A 14805-nucleotide genomic window follows, 5' to 3' on the forward strand; every position below is an offset into this window, starting at 1 on the left:
GCGGCGAGATAAGAATTACCACCTGACGTCGAAGAACATTATCAGATCTTATCATAATCACACTCGCATGCTGTCAATTGAAATCAGTCAGAGAAACACTAATAACTTTGGTGTAAATTAAAATAAACTTACAAAATCTTTTAAGTTTGAACAAAAATTTTATATCCAATTTCGTCCGTAACTTATATCCAAATAGATTAATATTTTCACTTCGAAATACTCACTATTTTAACACACCTATTACGTTTAATAAATATTTGAACATTTCTGATTTTCTTACTTGTTTCATAAAATTATATAAACACATTAAATTCAAATAAATAGAAATACATTATTAACACAGAATATTTACAGCAGCATTACTTGAAATTTATATCCGTTTTTGTATGAATATAGATTGTTTATTTTGATGTATAATTTATTTATAAACATGTACACAAATGTTGTGTGACACACGCTTAGAGGTTGTGTAAAGTACAGTGAAGTTGGGATATTTACATCCATCTTTGAAGAATTTTTAAATTAACAAACATGTGTTTATTTACACACACCATTTATTTTGTATTTTATGAAACATGTTTTATTGTGTGAAGTTTATCCATTTTAATAGTATGCGATGTACGTGTACCAATATTTCAACCTTTTAAAACTTAACATTTTGATGGAACTGATATGTCAGGATCAGAATGATAATGATTATTTTCTTCATTTTCAGAAAGATCACTGGCAGACGACATTATTGTACTCTTTTGAAAAGTCAAATACAGTATGAATGAAACACAGCGGAGTTTGTCTTTTCTATTTCCTTTACATAACCACATAATTACAAACATTTATTTTAACAAGGGAGCTAATCATTAACACAATTAATAACTAGAGATGCTTTTGAGAAAAGCGCATGTCTCCCACAACTGCCCCTATGAAAAATGTCTAGTTTCTCTAGATGTAATCAGTAATCAGTAATTCAAGGGCCATAATTCAAAACTGCTTGGGCGGATTTGGCTAGTTATCGAACTTAGCTGAGGTCTTATGGTCAAACATATTTTGTTCAAGTTCGGTGAAGATCGGATGAGAAATGTTCGACTTAGAGAGCGGACAAGAGTAAAAACTCTGATTTTTCGGTAATTCAAGGGCCGTAACTCCAGAATGCCTAGACCGATTTGGCTAGTTATCGAACTTGGCCGAGGTCTCATGGTCAAACATATTTTGTTCAAGTTTGGTGAAGATCTGATGAGAAATGTTTGACTTAGAGTGCGGACAAGAATAAAAAGGCTGATTTTTCGGTAATTCAAGGACCGTAACTCCTAGAGTGCGGACAAGCTTTGTGACAGACACACACACACACAAACAGACTGACAGACGGACACACAGACTGGAGTAAATCAATATGTTTCCCACATCACTGTGTGGTGGGAGACATAATTATAACATCTAAGAAATAATAGCCATATGCAAATTAATTCTGCTTTTGTCAGGATTATCAAAAATTAATAAGTACATATCGCAATCAGCATGATCTTGGTGCCGCGACTATACTCGTAAACCTCCGTCCTGGGGTGTCCTGATAATGCGCGTAGTCGGATATGGACACAACAGGGGGAGAAAATATAATGCCTTTAGTTGCATTTTGGCCCCAAGGAGGTAAACAGAAGGTCTGCAATAGAAAACTATGTTTTCTTGCCACAGCCTACCTGACTCATGAAAAATGTTTTGAAATAGGTCCGCTTAATTAACTCATAAATTTCAAACAGTGAAGATAATACATTTGACCTTACCTTGACAGGACTTTCACTCTTGAATTGTTTAGATGTGGGCACACTTTCTGCATCATCTTCTAAATCTATAATTTCTACGGTATCATGTGGTAACGGTACTTTCTGTGATCTCTGAAAAACAAAGTTAAACATGTGAATGAAGTATTGCCATGCAATACAAAGTCCCCTTACAGCAGTATAACAAAATGATTGAGTATCTATTGGTGGTGAATAAACAATACTGTGAAATCATTATTGTTCGCGCAGGATGAATTTTCGCATATTTCGCGCTACGAACAATGCATGAATTTAAGACTGCGCTCTTATTTAACAATTTAGTACATAGTTATCCGAATCCATTTCCTGTCCGAAATATGTATATGTTATAAGACCCGTGTATTTCAAATTTTATCAAAAAGTCAAAGTTTATCTAGATAGGAACTTATTTGTTTTTTACCAAAATGGATTACGAGATTTGGTTAAATCATTTATATTAATTATTGGTTAACTGGTTCTTCTTTACGAACACTTCAATTACTTATGCAAGTTTTATATCGCTGTCATCGTCTTACAAATGTTACAAACTATTTCTTTTATTTATCATTTAATCCTTGACAGAAAACTATGTAAATATTTGAATCCAGTGTGTATAAATTCATTCGTCATCCACAAATTTCAAGTTTGTCACACTGCGTTACTGAATGTAACGGCGCAGCTTTGTAATTATTCGCACCTGCCATTAGAGTAATTGGACAAGCGCCACTCATAATAAGACTTCCAACTCCTTTTATTTTAATCGATCTTTTGATACTCTTTCACACTTTACCAAACAATAGTGTCAATTAACAACAATCATCAGTTGCAGTCATATTGTTTTTCAACAAGGTCATAAACAGGCCGCTTTTAAGGAAAGGCGATACATGATAATGACACTTGCGATGCTGGTGATTTCTGAAAAAAAAAATCTGTCTTAAATTAAAAATGCGCGAATTAAAGCCCATGCGAAAATGTCCTTTTTTCTTTTGCCGTTTGTGCGAAATTCAATGCCAGCCAATTTAAATGATTTCACAGTATTGTATTATATATACAATATGTTATAACACAAAGTTTAGATTAAAGTTTGCATATATAAAAATGTACAGTAAACGGCTGTTGATTGTTTATAACAAAAAATTTCAATTTTGATAAAATTTCATTTTGAAATTGCGGAAATTATGAGAAACAAGGTCATTCATCAATTGTCATTCTTGTATCTGACCTTTGACCTCTAAGTGTGACCCTGACCTTACCTAGGGACCTGGTTCTTGCGCATGACACTGTCTCATGATGGTGAACAATTGTGCCAAGTTACATCTAAATCCCTCCATGCATGAAAAAGAAATGCTCTGGACAATGTCACTCTTGAATTTGACCTTTGACCTCCAAGTGTGACCATGACCTTAGACCAAGGGACCTAGTCCTTGCGCATGACACTCCATCACATGATGATGAACATTCGTGCCAAGTTACATAAAAATCACTCCATGCATGAAGAAGAAATGCTCCTGACAAATTTTGTGGATGACACACACCTGCCCATCCGCCCGCCCGCCAAGGGCATTCCCTTTAAGCTAGGGGTCTGAAAATTGTGCATGACACATTGTTTTACTATGGGGTACATTTGTGCCAAGTAATATTAAAATCCCTTCATGAATTGTTGAGGATCAGACCGGACAGGAAAAAAACTCTGTTGACCATTGACCTCCAAGTGTAACCTTGCTCTTTGAGCCAGGAGTCCGGGTTGAGCTCATGACAAGTTGTTTCAACATGGGGAACATTTGTGCCCAGTAAAATTAAATCCCTTGATGAATGACAGAGTTATGGACCAGACACAACATTGCAGATGGATAGGTGGACGGAATGACTGACGGACAGTCACTTCTGGAAAAGCGCGAAAACTGGTTTCCAACCAAGCGTTTAAATTTAAATTTTATTAAAGCCTTCTTGGAGCTTCAGGGCATTTGTCAGTTCCTGCCTAGTGTTTCATGGGATAGGACAATGATCTTTCCAAATTAGATTGAACTTTACGAAATTAAACGAACAAGCAGTGCAATCATTTGCTACAAACCCTTGAAACATTCCATGAAATAGTCTAAATGAAATTTATCAACCCTTACCCTGCTATAATTCTAAAATGGATATGTCCATCATTGAATTTGGGCAGTACCACTTATTATTCAAAGGGGTGTTCACTGAAAATTTACTGGCTGAGTAGTGAACAGGGCAGACCATGTTCAGACTGCAGGCTGATCTTGGTCTGCACTGGTCGCAAAGGCAGAATCACTTCCTGCCAGGAGGCTGAAGGTTAAGGAATGCTCAACTATTCAAAAGCCTTATCAATTGAATAAATTTAAGTCAAAGAAGGTTATTTTGGGTTTTTTTAATTTCTTAAATTTATTCATAACAGTCTTTTACTGATTTCAGAGGTTTCATTATGGGCTGGGGGAAGGGGTAGTGGTCTTAACACATAATTTTATTTAAAGTAATTTTGGTAATTTTCAACATAATTCCTATCAATTGCCAATTGTCATAATTCTATCTTGTAACAAATCATTTTTCATCCACAGCAATAGTTCCAAGTGGCATTTTACTAGATTTTGCTAATATCTAGGGCATTGTTAGGACTACAAAATTAATCAACAGTTAAAACTTTCGTTAGGACTACAAAATTCTTAGTCCAATGATTCATAAATCATTAACAGTTGTGATTAATCAGCATATCAATAACACTTTCGATTATGATTCTGGCGTCAAGAATGGTGTATAAAAAAATGCAACAAAGGGAGCCTAGCAACAAAATTAAAATGTCAGCATCTTTCTCATAACCCTGTAAAATGGAAAAACTTCAAACCTATTTCTACTTTTTTGCAACACTTTGCTAAAATTTACATTGCTTCCCCTGAAATTTTTCTAAGTTTTCGTAGGTCCGTCATTGTAAATGATAACCATCTACATATTTTTGACATTTTAACCAGTACCTTGCTAAATTTCTACTTGTCCGGACAGTACCATTAACTGTTAAAAGGGGTGCTTACTAAAAAGATACTGGCTGAATAGCGAACAGTGCAGACCATGATCAGCCTGCATCAATGTGCAGGCTGACCTTGGTCTGCACTGGTCGCAGCAGAATCAATTGCCGCCAGCAGGCTAAAGGTTAAGAATGTTCTAGCTGGCCTGTATTGACAAAATGTATTCCATTCAATAGGTTAACTTATAATGCGAAGAGGCTCAAATCTAAAAAGAAGCAAAACTTCCACTTACTGACATGATTAAAAGAAGTTAACTTCCAAAATGAAGACAAAAACATATGACAAACTTGTGATTTATTTTTAACAGAATAACTTAACTTCTGCTCTTACTCATTTATTTCATTCGAAAGTAACAGTTTGCAAGTATACGTGGCTACGTTAACAACACATTTTCACTTAGATCAATATATTGAACTAAATATCAGATCCAAAACCTTTTTAATTTCAATACCACGTCACCTCAACATGTTAAGAAGATGTTCATTTGTGTGTTGTCAATATTGGATATCAGAAAACAAAAATAAGTTAGTTACTTGATGTATGTATCTTCATTTTTTTTTTCTTATTACATTGATATTTTTGATAAATAATATAGTACAGAAAACTTCAGTTTTTCGAAAAGTTATTTGCAAATATTTGTTAATTATTTAGAAGCGTGGTTTCAAGCAATATTATCTCAAACTTGTTTATCTTGAATTTGCGACTATCTCAAAAACATTTTCAAGTCCCACCACCTAACATGTGCACGAAGTATCATTTCAACCTTTACCATGCTAAATTTCTAAAATGAACTGGACCATCGTTCAATTTGGGCAATAGCATTTACTATTCTAAGGGGTGTTCACTGAAAATCTACTGACTGAATAGCGAACAGTGCAGACCATAATCAGCCTGCACATCTGTGTTCAGTGGTTTGCACTGGTCGCAAAGGCAGAATCAAATTTTGATTACCTGGAAGCAAAACAAAACACTTGTTCCCTTGGAATTTAAGATACCAAGTTTCAACAGTACAGCTATGAATTAAACTGTTAGCTCGCTAGAAGTAAATGAACATGGTTTTAAGTGACAAAAACTAAGGTTTACAAGTTATACAAGCAAACATGTGGCTATCTCTACCAGCTGCTCCTGTTGTGTCTATTGGCATAGGGTTAGAACTTAACTTTCTTTTTTTTCTACACTTACAAATTTTTGCAAGTATGAGAAATTTCAACTTAAAAATACCACTTTTACTAGCAATTTTTCCCCCCAACTATTATTGACAGAAACGTTAAATACATAAATGAGCCACACCATGAGAAAACCAACATAGTGGCTTTGTGACAAGCATGGATCCAGACCAGCCTGCACATCCGCGCAGTCTGGTCAGGATCCATGCTGTTCACTCTTCACACGGTTTCTCTAATTGCAATAGGCTTTGAAGGCGGATGCGCAGGCTGGTCTGCATCCATGCTGGTCGCAAATGCACTATGTTGGTTTTCTCATGATGCAGCTCAAATTCTTTCTTTTTTTCCCTCCAGCTTTTCACAGAACCTGCAACAACTGCTCATTGTCACACATCAATTCAATTAAATCTGTCAATTCACAACACAAAGACAGAATTTTTATCTCCAAAAAAGCGATCTTTAATCTATCTCTTTAATACCAGAAGATATGTCTTGTTCAGTTAAAACTTGTCTTTTTTGTCTTAATGACAGCTGGTGTTTGTTCAGGCATTTAAAGACAGATGCTGCCTCAGTGGTAAAACTTCACTGGTTTTCACTCAAATGAAGCTATTTTCATGAAGGTATAGCTGCACTTTTAATTAACCCTTACCTTGCTAAATTTTATATAATGAACTTGTCCATTTTTCCATTTTGGACAGTACCAATAACTTTTTAAAGGGGTGCTTACCAAAAGATACTGACTGAACTGCAAATAGTGCAGATCATGATCAGACTAGATGGATGTGCAGGCTGATCATGATCTACACTGGTCACAAAGGCAGAATAAATCGTGTCCAGCATGGTAAGGGTTAAGACTACTAAATTTTTTGAAGACTTAATTTATAACTTAATGTGCTACAAAAATGATTTTGCATATAATTTTTTTTTCAAAATTTATTTAATATTATGAAACATATATTTTCTTGGCGGACTAATTTTCATGGATTCCAGAAAATTAAATCCCAATGCACAAGAAATATTCCTTTTCATTTTATGTTCAAAATTTGTCTTCTGTAAAGTAATATCCCCATAAAATAGCAATTTTGATAAAATCCACAGAATTTTGAATCCATGAAAATTTAATGATATCATGATATTGGCTGTTCGTTTTCTAATTAAAACAAGTGTCTAAGAGATTTTAGACAGTTTTTGGAAGATTTCTAACATTTTGGTACTTCTGATCATTTAAGCTGTATAAAAAACATTCAAAAGGTGTGTGACAAAAAATATATGACAACAGTCTTATTTCTTTAGAAAACAAGAGCTGTTTGTAAAACACCCCCCATGATGGGGTGTCCCATTTTCACTCCCTTGATCACTTTCAACTTGAACTACTAACCCCAAAACATTAGGGGTCATCTAGTTCATAAGCCCAATCATGCTATCAAGTTTGAAGATACTGTGTCAAGTGGTTCTCAAGTTCTTGAGTGGAAATGGTTTTCAAGGTTCAGGCCCCTGTGATCTTGACCTTTGACTTACTGACCCCAAAGACTATAGGGGTCATGTATTTCATCAGCCCAATCATGCTGTCAAGTTTGAAAGTTCTTGGTCAATGGTTCTCAAGGTGTTAAATTGAAGCCATTTCAAGCTTCAGACCCCTGTAACCTTGACCTTTCACTTACTAACCCCAAAAAAATTGTTTTACAGGTTCAGGCACCTGTGGCCTTTACCTGTGAATTACTGACCCCAAAGACAACAGGGATCACCTACTACTTAAGGCAAACCATGCTATCAAGTCTGAAGGTTCTGCATGTCCTATCATCCTATGAAGTTTCAATATTCTGGGTCAAGTGGTTCTGAAGTTACTAATCGGAAATGGTTTTCCATGTTCAGGCCCCTGTGACCTTGACTTTTAATAGAGTGACCCCAAAATCAATAGTGGTCATCTAATCTGCATGTCCAATCATCCTATGAAGTTTCAACATTCTGGGTCAAATGGTTCTCAAGTTATTGATCGGAAATGGATTTCCAAGTTTAGGCCCCTGTGACTTTGATCTTTAACAGAGTGACTTCAAAATCAATACGGGTCATCTACTCTGCATGATCAATCATCCTATGAAGTTTCAACATTCTGGGTCAAGTGGTTCTCAAGTTATTGATCGGAAATGGTTTTCCATGTTCAGGCCCCTGTGACCTTGACCTTTATTAGAGTGACCCCAAAATCAATAGGGGTCATCTACTCTGCATGTTCAATCATCCTATAGAGTTTCAACATTATGGGTCAATTGGTTCTCAAGTTATTGATCGGAAATGGTTTTCAATGTTCAGGCCCCTGTGACCTTGACCTTTAATAGAGTGACCCCAAAATCAATAGGGGTCATCTACTCTGCATGACCAATCATCCTATGGAGTTTCAACATTATGGGTCAAGTGGTTCTCAAGTTATTGATCGGAAATGGTTTTCCATGTTCAGGCCCCTGTGACCTTGACCTTTGATGGAGTGACCCCAAAAACAATAGGGGTCGTCTACTCCATAAGCCCTGCCATATTATGAAGTTTGAAGGTTCTAGGTCAAATGGTTCTCCAGTTATTGAGTGGAAATAAAGTGTGATGGACGGACAGGGCAAAACCAGTGTCTTTCCCAGACATAATAAAAAGAATCATGAGTATACATTACAGCCAAGTCATATTAAAATCCTTCAAGGGGTTTAGGAGATAATAGAGCACACACAAAATCGAAGGCAAAAACCTTTGACCTTGAGTTGTTAACTTGACCTTGAGCCAACATGGCTGACTCATCGAGTTCTGCACATTGTCTTGATGAGGTGATGATTTGACCAAATTCTCATGAAAATCCTTCTTCAAGGGGTTTAGCAGATACAGAGCTGACACAAAATGGAAGCCTCAAACTTTTGACCTTGAGTTGTGACCCTGACCTAGTGCCAACATGGCTGACTCTTGAGTTCCGCACATCGTCTTGATAAGGTGATCATTTGACCAAAGTTTCATGAAAGTCCTTCAAGGGGTTTAAGTTATATGGAGCGGACACAATTGTTACGGACGGACAGAAGGACGGAGACTATTCCTATAATCCCCCACCACTCGTGGTGGGGGATTAAAAACAAGAGGGCCATGATGGCCCTATATTGCTCACCAGAGTTCATCTGGCCTACTGACCTAGTTTTTGACCCCACCTGACCCAGTTTCAAAACTGATCTAGAGATCAAGACAAACATTCTGACCAAGTTTCATAAAGATTGGGTCACAACTGTGGCGTCTAGAGTGTTAACAAGGTTTTCCCTTGATCTGGCCTACTGACCTTGTTTTTGACCCCACCTGACCCAGTTTCAAAATTACCTAAAGATCATCTATACAAACATCCTAAGTTTCATAAAGATTGGGTTACAACTTCAGCCTCTAAAGTGTTAACAAGCTTTTCCTTTGATTTGACCAGTTGACACAGTTTTTGGCCCCACATGACCCAGATTCGAATTCGACCTAGAGGTCACCAAGATAAACATTCTGACCAATTCTCATGAGTTTCAAACTTAAACCGTGGACTCTAAGAGTGTTAACAAGATTTTCCTTTGATCTGGTCTACTGACCTAGTTTTTGACCCCACATGACCCAGTTTCCAAACTGACCTAGAGATCATCAAGACAAACATTCTGACCATGTTTCATAAAGATTGGGTCACAACTGTGGCCTCTAGAGTGTTAGCAAGTTTTTCCTTTGATATGACCGGGTGACCTAGTTTTTGACCCTACATGACCCAAATTCGAATCTGACCTAGAGGTCATCAAGGCTAACATTCTGAACAATTCTCATGAGTTTCAAACTTAAACTGTACACTCTAGATTGTTAACAAGACTTTCCTTTGATCTGGCCTATTTCCCTAGTTTCTGACCCCACATGACCCAGTTTCGAACTGACCTAGAGATTGTCAAGACAAACATTCTGACCAAATTTCATAAAGATTGGGTCACAAATGTGGCCTCTAGAGTGGCAAATGTTGACGAACGACGCCAGACAATGACCAGTCACAATAGCTCACCTTGAGCACTTCGTGCTCTGGTATGCTAAAAGGCAAGGCACTCAGATGGATTTGAACCACGACCCATCTGTTCCACAGCACAAGAGGTAGCTTTGGCCAAATGCTCTAGACCACTGCGCCACGGTGGAATTTTCTAAGTTTGCACATTAAATCAGTTAAACTGGCATTAAAACTGAACCCTGAATGACCACATAATGCAATCCCAGCCTTGGTTTTTCTATAAGCTACTTATATGCCAAGTTTAATTTCAATCTATCAAACAAAACTCAAGTTACTGAGCGGTAAGTTATTGAGTGGAAACTGTTTTTTTCTTTTTTTAGTAACAGTGACCACGACCTTGATTCAACCACCTTGGTAGCCTAGTGGTACAGCGTCCGCCTTGAGTGCGGGAGGTCGTGGGTTCGATCCCCGCCCGCGTCATACCAAAGATGTAAAAAATGGTACTAGCAGCTTCCTCGCTTGGCACTCAGCATTAAGGGGATAGTGCTAAGACCGGTCAGCCCGGTGTCAGTATAAAGTGACTGGGTGGGGTATCATGCCACGTGTCTACGGCGTGATAACAGTGAGGCAGTACTATAAAGTTGGGCATTGTGCTCACTGCTAAAGCAGACACCATCGTTTATATGACTGAAAAAGACGTTAAACCTGAACACACACACACACACGACCTTGATTCTACTGACCCCAAATTCAATCCCAACCTTGGTCTTACTATATGCTACCTATAAGCCAAGTTTCATTTCAATATCTCAACCCAAACCAAAGTTTTTGAAAGGTCACTGAATTTTAATGACGATTCCAGCATAAAAATTTTTTTTATTTTTTTTTATTAAATGTGAAATTGAAATTAATAGCATTAAGATAGGTTTTTTTTAACACAAGAAAAAAAGAAAAGAAAAAAAAGAAAAGTTACATTGCTACTTCTAGTTGATCTCCTTGCAGAAGCTGTCTTCTTTGGTGTGGTCTGACGTTTTGTCTTTTTCACAACTGGGGTGATCTTTATTTCTTTTTCTTTCTCATCTTCACTTGAACTCCATGTTATGCTTTGACCTAAAATGATATAACAGAGCTTGTCTTACTTCTACAAAAAGGTTTCTTGAAAATAGCACATTAATGTTTTGTTCACATGAAAGGAAAAAACTGCAAATTCAATAATATTTTCACCAACTGGAAAGTTATTTGAATTTGCGATGTTTTATACAGGTAACAGATATACAAATTCAGCTCCCTCTAGAACTGAGATACACAGCACTTCCTGCAAATTCATAAGTCTTTGTGGACAACTTATTTTTGTGGAAATCGTGGTTGAATCGATCCATGTAATTCAATCCCCCCAAAAATGTCAAAGCCTTCATTTATTGTTCCTTTAAAATCTAAATTCCCAGAATTCTTGTATTTGTTTTTTGGGTGGTTTAACGCCACACCAAAACAACTATAGGTCAAATGGCGACTTTCTAACTTCGACGGTGGAGGAAGACCCCAGGTGCACCTCCGTGCATTATTTCATCTAGAGCAGGCACCTGGGTAGAACCACCGACCTTCCATAAGCCAGTTGGATGGCTTCCTCACATGAAGAATTCAATGCCCCAAGTGAGGCTCAAACCCACATGATTAAAGTAAAAGTAGCCATTTTTGCCATCCATGAATTTATGCCACAAAATTAAACTATTCTACAGTATTTATCTTTTCAAAATAATCATCATTTGGACTAAAAATCACTACAACTTGTTGTAAAAAAACAGAAATATTGGATTTATCATGTTTACCAATATTTCAGGTTTCATTAACTTTACTCCCATAAAATGTTACCTCATAAAGTTTACCTTAAAGGTACATCAAGCATAAATTGCTAAAAACAAATCTGTTAATTTTTCATGATAAAACTAGGTATTTTTCTTTAATTTCATATCAAATGTAGCCAAGGGTTCATACAAAATACAGAGTCACAAGAAATTCAAGTACTTTCCTTTTTCTTGAAACCGCAACTTCAAGTCTAAACAACTTTTTAAGAGGAAATTCAAGCAATTTTTTTCTCTCTCGAATTTTCAAGTCCTTTTTATCAATTTTATGGTATTAGTCATTTTCAAGGGGTTTTCAGGATGTAGCACGAAATACAAGGAATTTTCAAGGTCCGTGCAAACCCTAGTAGCCCTTCTTCACTAAATTAATACTGATTCCTTTCATGTGTTCAGAAGTACAAGGCAAGACTAGAATTTATGCAAACACCTGTAGATGTGTGTCCATAGCTAGATGTATGTCCATGGCTAAGTATGTGTCTCCATGGCTAGCTGTGTGTCAATAGTTAGATGTGAGTTCATGGCTAGATATGTGTTCATGGCTAGATGCGCGTCATGGCTAGATGTGTGTCCATGACTAAGTATGTGTGTCCGTGGCTAGATGTGTGTTCAAGGCTAGATGTGTGTCCATGACTAAGTATATGTGTTCATGACTATTTGTGTGTTCAAGGCTAGATGTGTGTACATAGCATGGCTAAGTATGTTTGTTCACGGCTAGATGTGTGTCCGTGGCTAAGTATGTGAGCCTATGGCTAAGTATGTGTGTCCGTGGCGAGATATGTGTCCATGGCTATATGTGCATAGCTATATTTGTGTTCATGGCTATATGTGTGTCCATGGCTAGATGTGTGTTCAAGGCTAGATGTGTGTCCATAGCTAGATGTGTGTCCATGACTATTTGTGTGTTCAAGGCTAGATGTGTGTCCATAGCATGGCTAAGTATGTTTGTTCACGGCTAGATGTGTGTCCATGGCTAAGTATGTGTGTCCGTGGCTAGGTGTGTGTCCATGGCTATATGTGCATAGCTGTATGTGTGTTCATGGCTAGATGTGTGTCCATGGCTAGATGTGTGCTCATGGCTAGATGTGTGTCCATGGCTAGATTTGTGCCAATACCTAGATGTTTGTACAATGTTAAGATGTGTGTCCATGATATACGGTTGCAGCAGTTTTAATACTTTCACTGGCCATCATACTTCCTAGGAATGTGTCAGTTTATCTTCATTTTTGATCTCATTGACCCCAACAGCATCTTAACATGCTAATTTTTATTATAATTTCTTATCAGAAATTGAACTACCAGTCTTCATAATTTGTACAGTCAACTAGGTACCATAGACAAACACCTCATAAGATCATCTAGCCATACAGAAACTATTAAATAAAAGGAAAGTCTAATCTACATTAGCAGACACCTTTACATAGTGTGATCCTGTCTGTGCCAGCATAAGGGCTAGGGGTGACTATTGAGGCCAATTTTGACTATTGCAATACTATTGATATTGCTGAAAAACTATTGCGATACTATTCTATTGCAGGTTACTATTGCGATACTATTGCAATAGTTATCGGCCACCATGTTTTATACAGTAAAACTACCAACTGACATAATTTGTTACAGTGTGTAAGACACGGCACTGTTTATAATTGCTGTTAATACACATTGAGATGATTGTATAACTGAAATGGACAGAAATAAATCTAACATTAAATATTTTTAACATTTTTTCTATTTCTTGCCTTCCTTGGCTTTGAAACATTCAAACAATAAGTAAAACAATAAACCTATGCAAAGTATACTTAAACGAATCGGCCATTTTGTTGCGAATGTCAACATGTTTAATAACCCAAAGCATAGAAAAAGACGAAAATTGACAGATCGGACTAAGGTGTACCAGCGCTAAATGAAGGGCCCTACCGAACAGTTTGCTATATCATACAAGTAGTCTACTTTCCCCCATGTCCATAGTACATTTTCTCATTTAAGATTAACAGGTTATTTAAAAATATATTTAATCAAAGTTTCTAAGAAAATAAAGTTATTATCTCCCAGACTTCCCAGTCCTTTGTGGTAGTTTAATTCCGTGAGGGTAATTATTGTAATGGAGACGTAAACATTTTCCGAGGCGCAAATGAAACACGGTGGCGATACCCTGGGTATGCAGGGGTGCAATATGGCGGCGGAATCTCTCGATTCAGGTAACATTTTTCATTATTACTGTCTTAATACTTAACCAATTTTAACAAAATAAAGACGAGTGCCCGCTCATAAGAATACTACACCCTCGGCTATAAAGCTTGGGCTCCTGAGTTTCGTAGCTTTTGTGAAAAGTGCAACGGCGCAACCTGACGGGAAAAAATGCAACTGCTATGTAGGGGGGCATTTTTATGAAAATGACTAAACCAACTATCCCCGTGTGTTTCGAAAAACGGCTTGTAGGGCGGAACCGGGCTTGACATGTTCCAAAGCTGTTGTAGAACTTTAGCAAGTGAAATCGCCAGTTTTCGGCGGTTCCGGGCGATTGAAAGGAAATGCTATGTGGGGGAGGTGTTTTCATTATGTTATGCGGGGGTGCTTTTGACATGTGGGGGTGACTTAACTGGCTGCTAGAGACACGCAATAATACGGACAAATAAAGCCAGCGAAAAATACTTTTAACTGTTAAAGGCATATTATATGTCAATATATATTGTGATGATGTCCGTCCGTTCGTCCTTGCATGTTTCCTCTAATACATCGTTGGCACTAGAAACTTGAAACTTGATCACGATACTGCTATGACCTTTGGAGAGTGCATTTTCATTCGTCACCTAGATATAAAGCTGTAGGTGTCATAAGGGGCCTAGATCTATTATATTAAATTTGGTCATAACTTGTTCTAAATTAGTACTTGACCGATTTGGCTAATAATCAAATAACAACCTTGTTGACAAGACGTTCAATTATATTCTTTAATATTTTACCTTTAGGCATACAGACACTAAATAGAAA

The 14805-nt window shown here is 37.1% G+C and overlaps 1 protein-coding gene across 1 annotated transcript in view; it reads right to left on the bottom strand.

Annotated features, from left to right (window-relative positions):
- LOC123549466 (DNA repair-scaffolding protein-like) overlaps positions 1-14805 on the bottom strand; it is a 91930-nt gene that overhangs the window by 18194 nt on the left and 58931 nt on the right. Inside the window, exons 4-5 of the mRNA XM_053546701.1 lie at positions 10932-11068; positions 1776-1886 (exon numbers count right to left, since the gene is read on the bottom strand). Of these exons, the coding sequence (XP_053402676.1) occupies positions 1776-1886; positions 10932-11068 (248 nt within the window). The remainder of the gene's footprint in view (positions 1-1775; positions 1887-10931; positions 11069-14805) is intronic.

Source organism: Mercenaria mercenaria, chromosome 6 (assembly GCF_021730395.1).
Source record: "Mercenaria mercenaria strain notata chromosome 6, MADL_Memer_1, whole genome shotgun sequence".
Taxonomy (NCBI): Eukaryota; Metazoa; Mollusca; class Bivalvia; order Venerida; family Veneridae; genus Mercenaria; species Mercenaria mercenaria.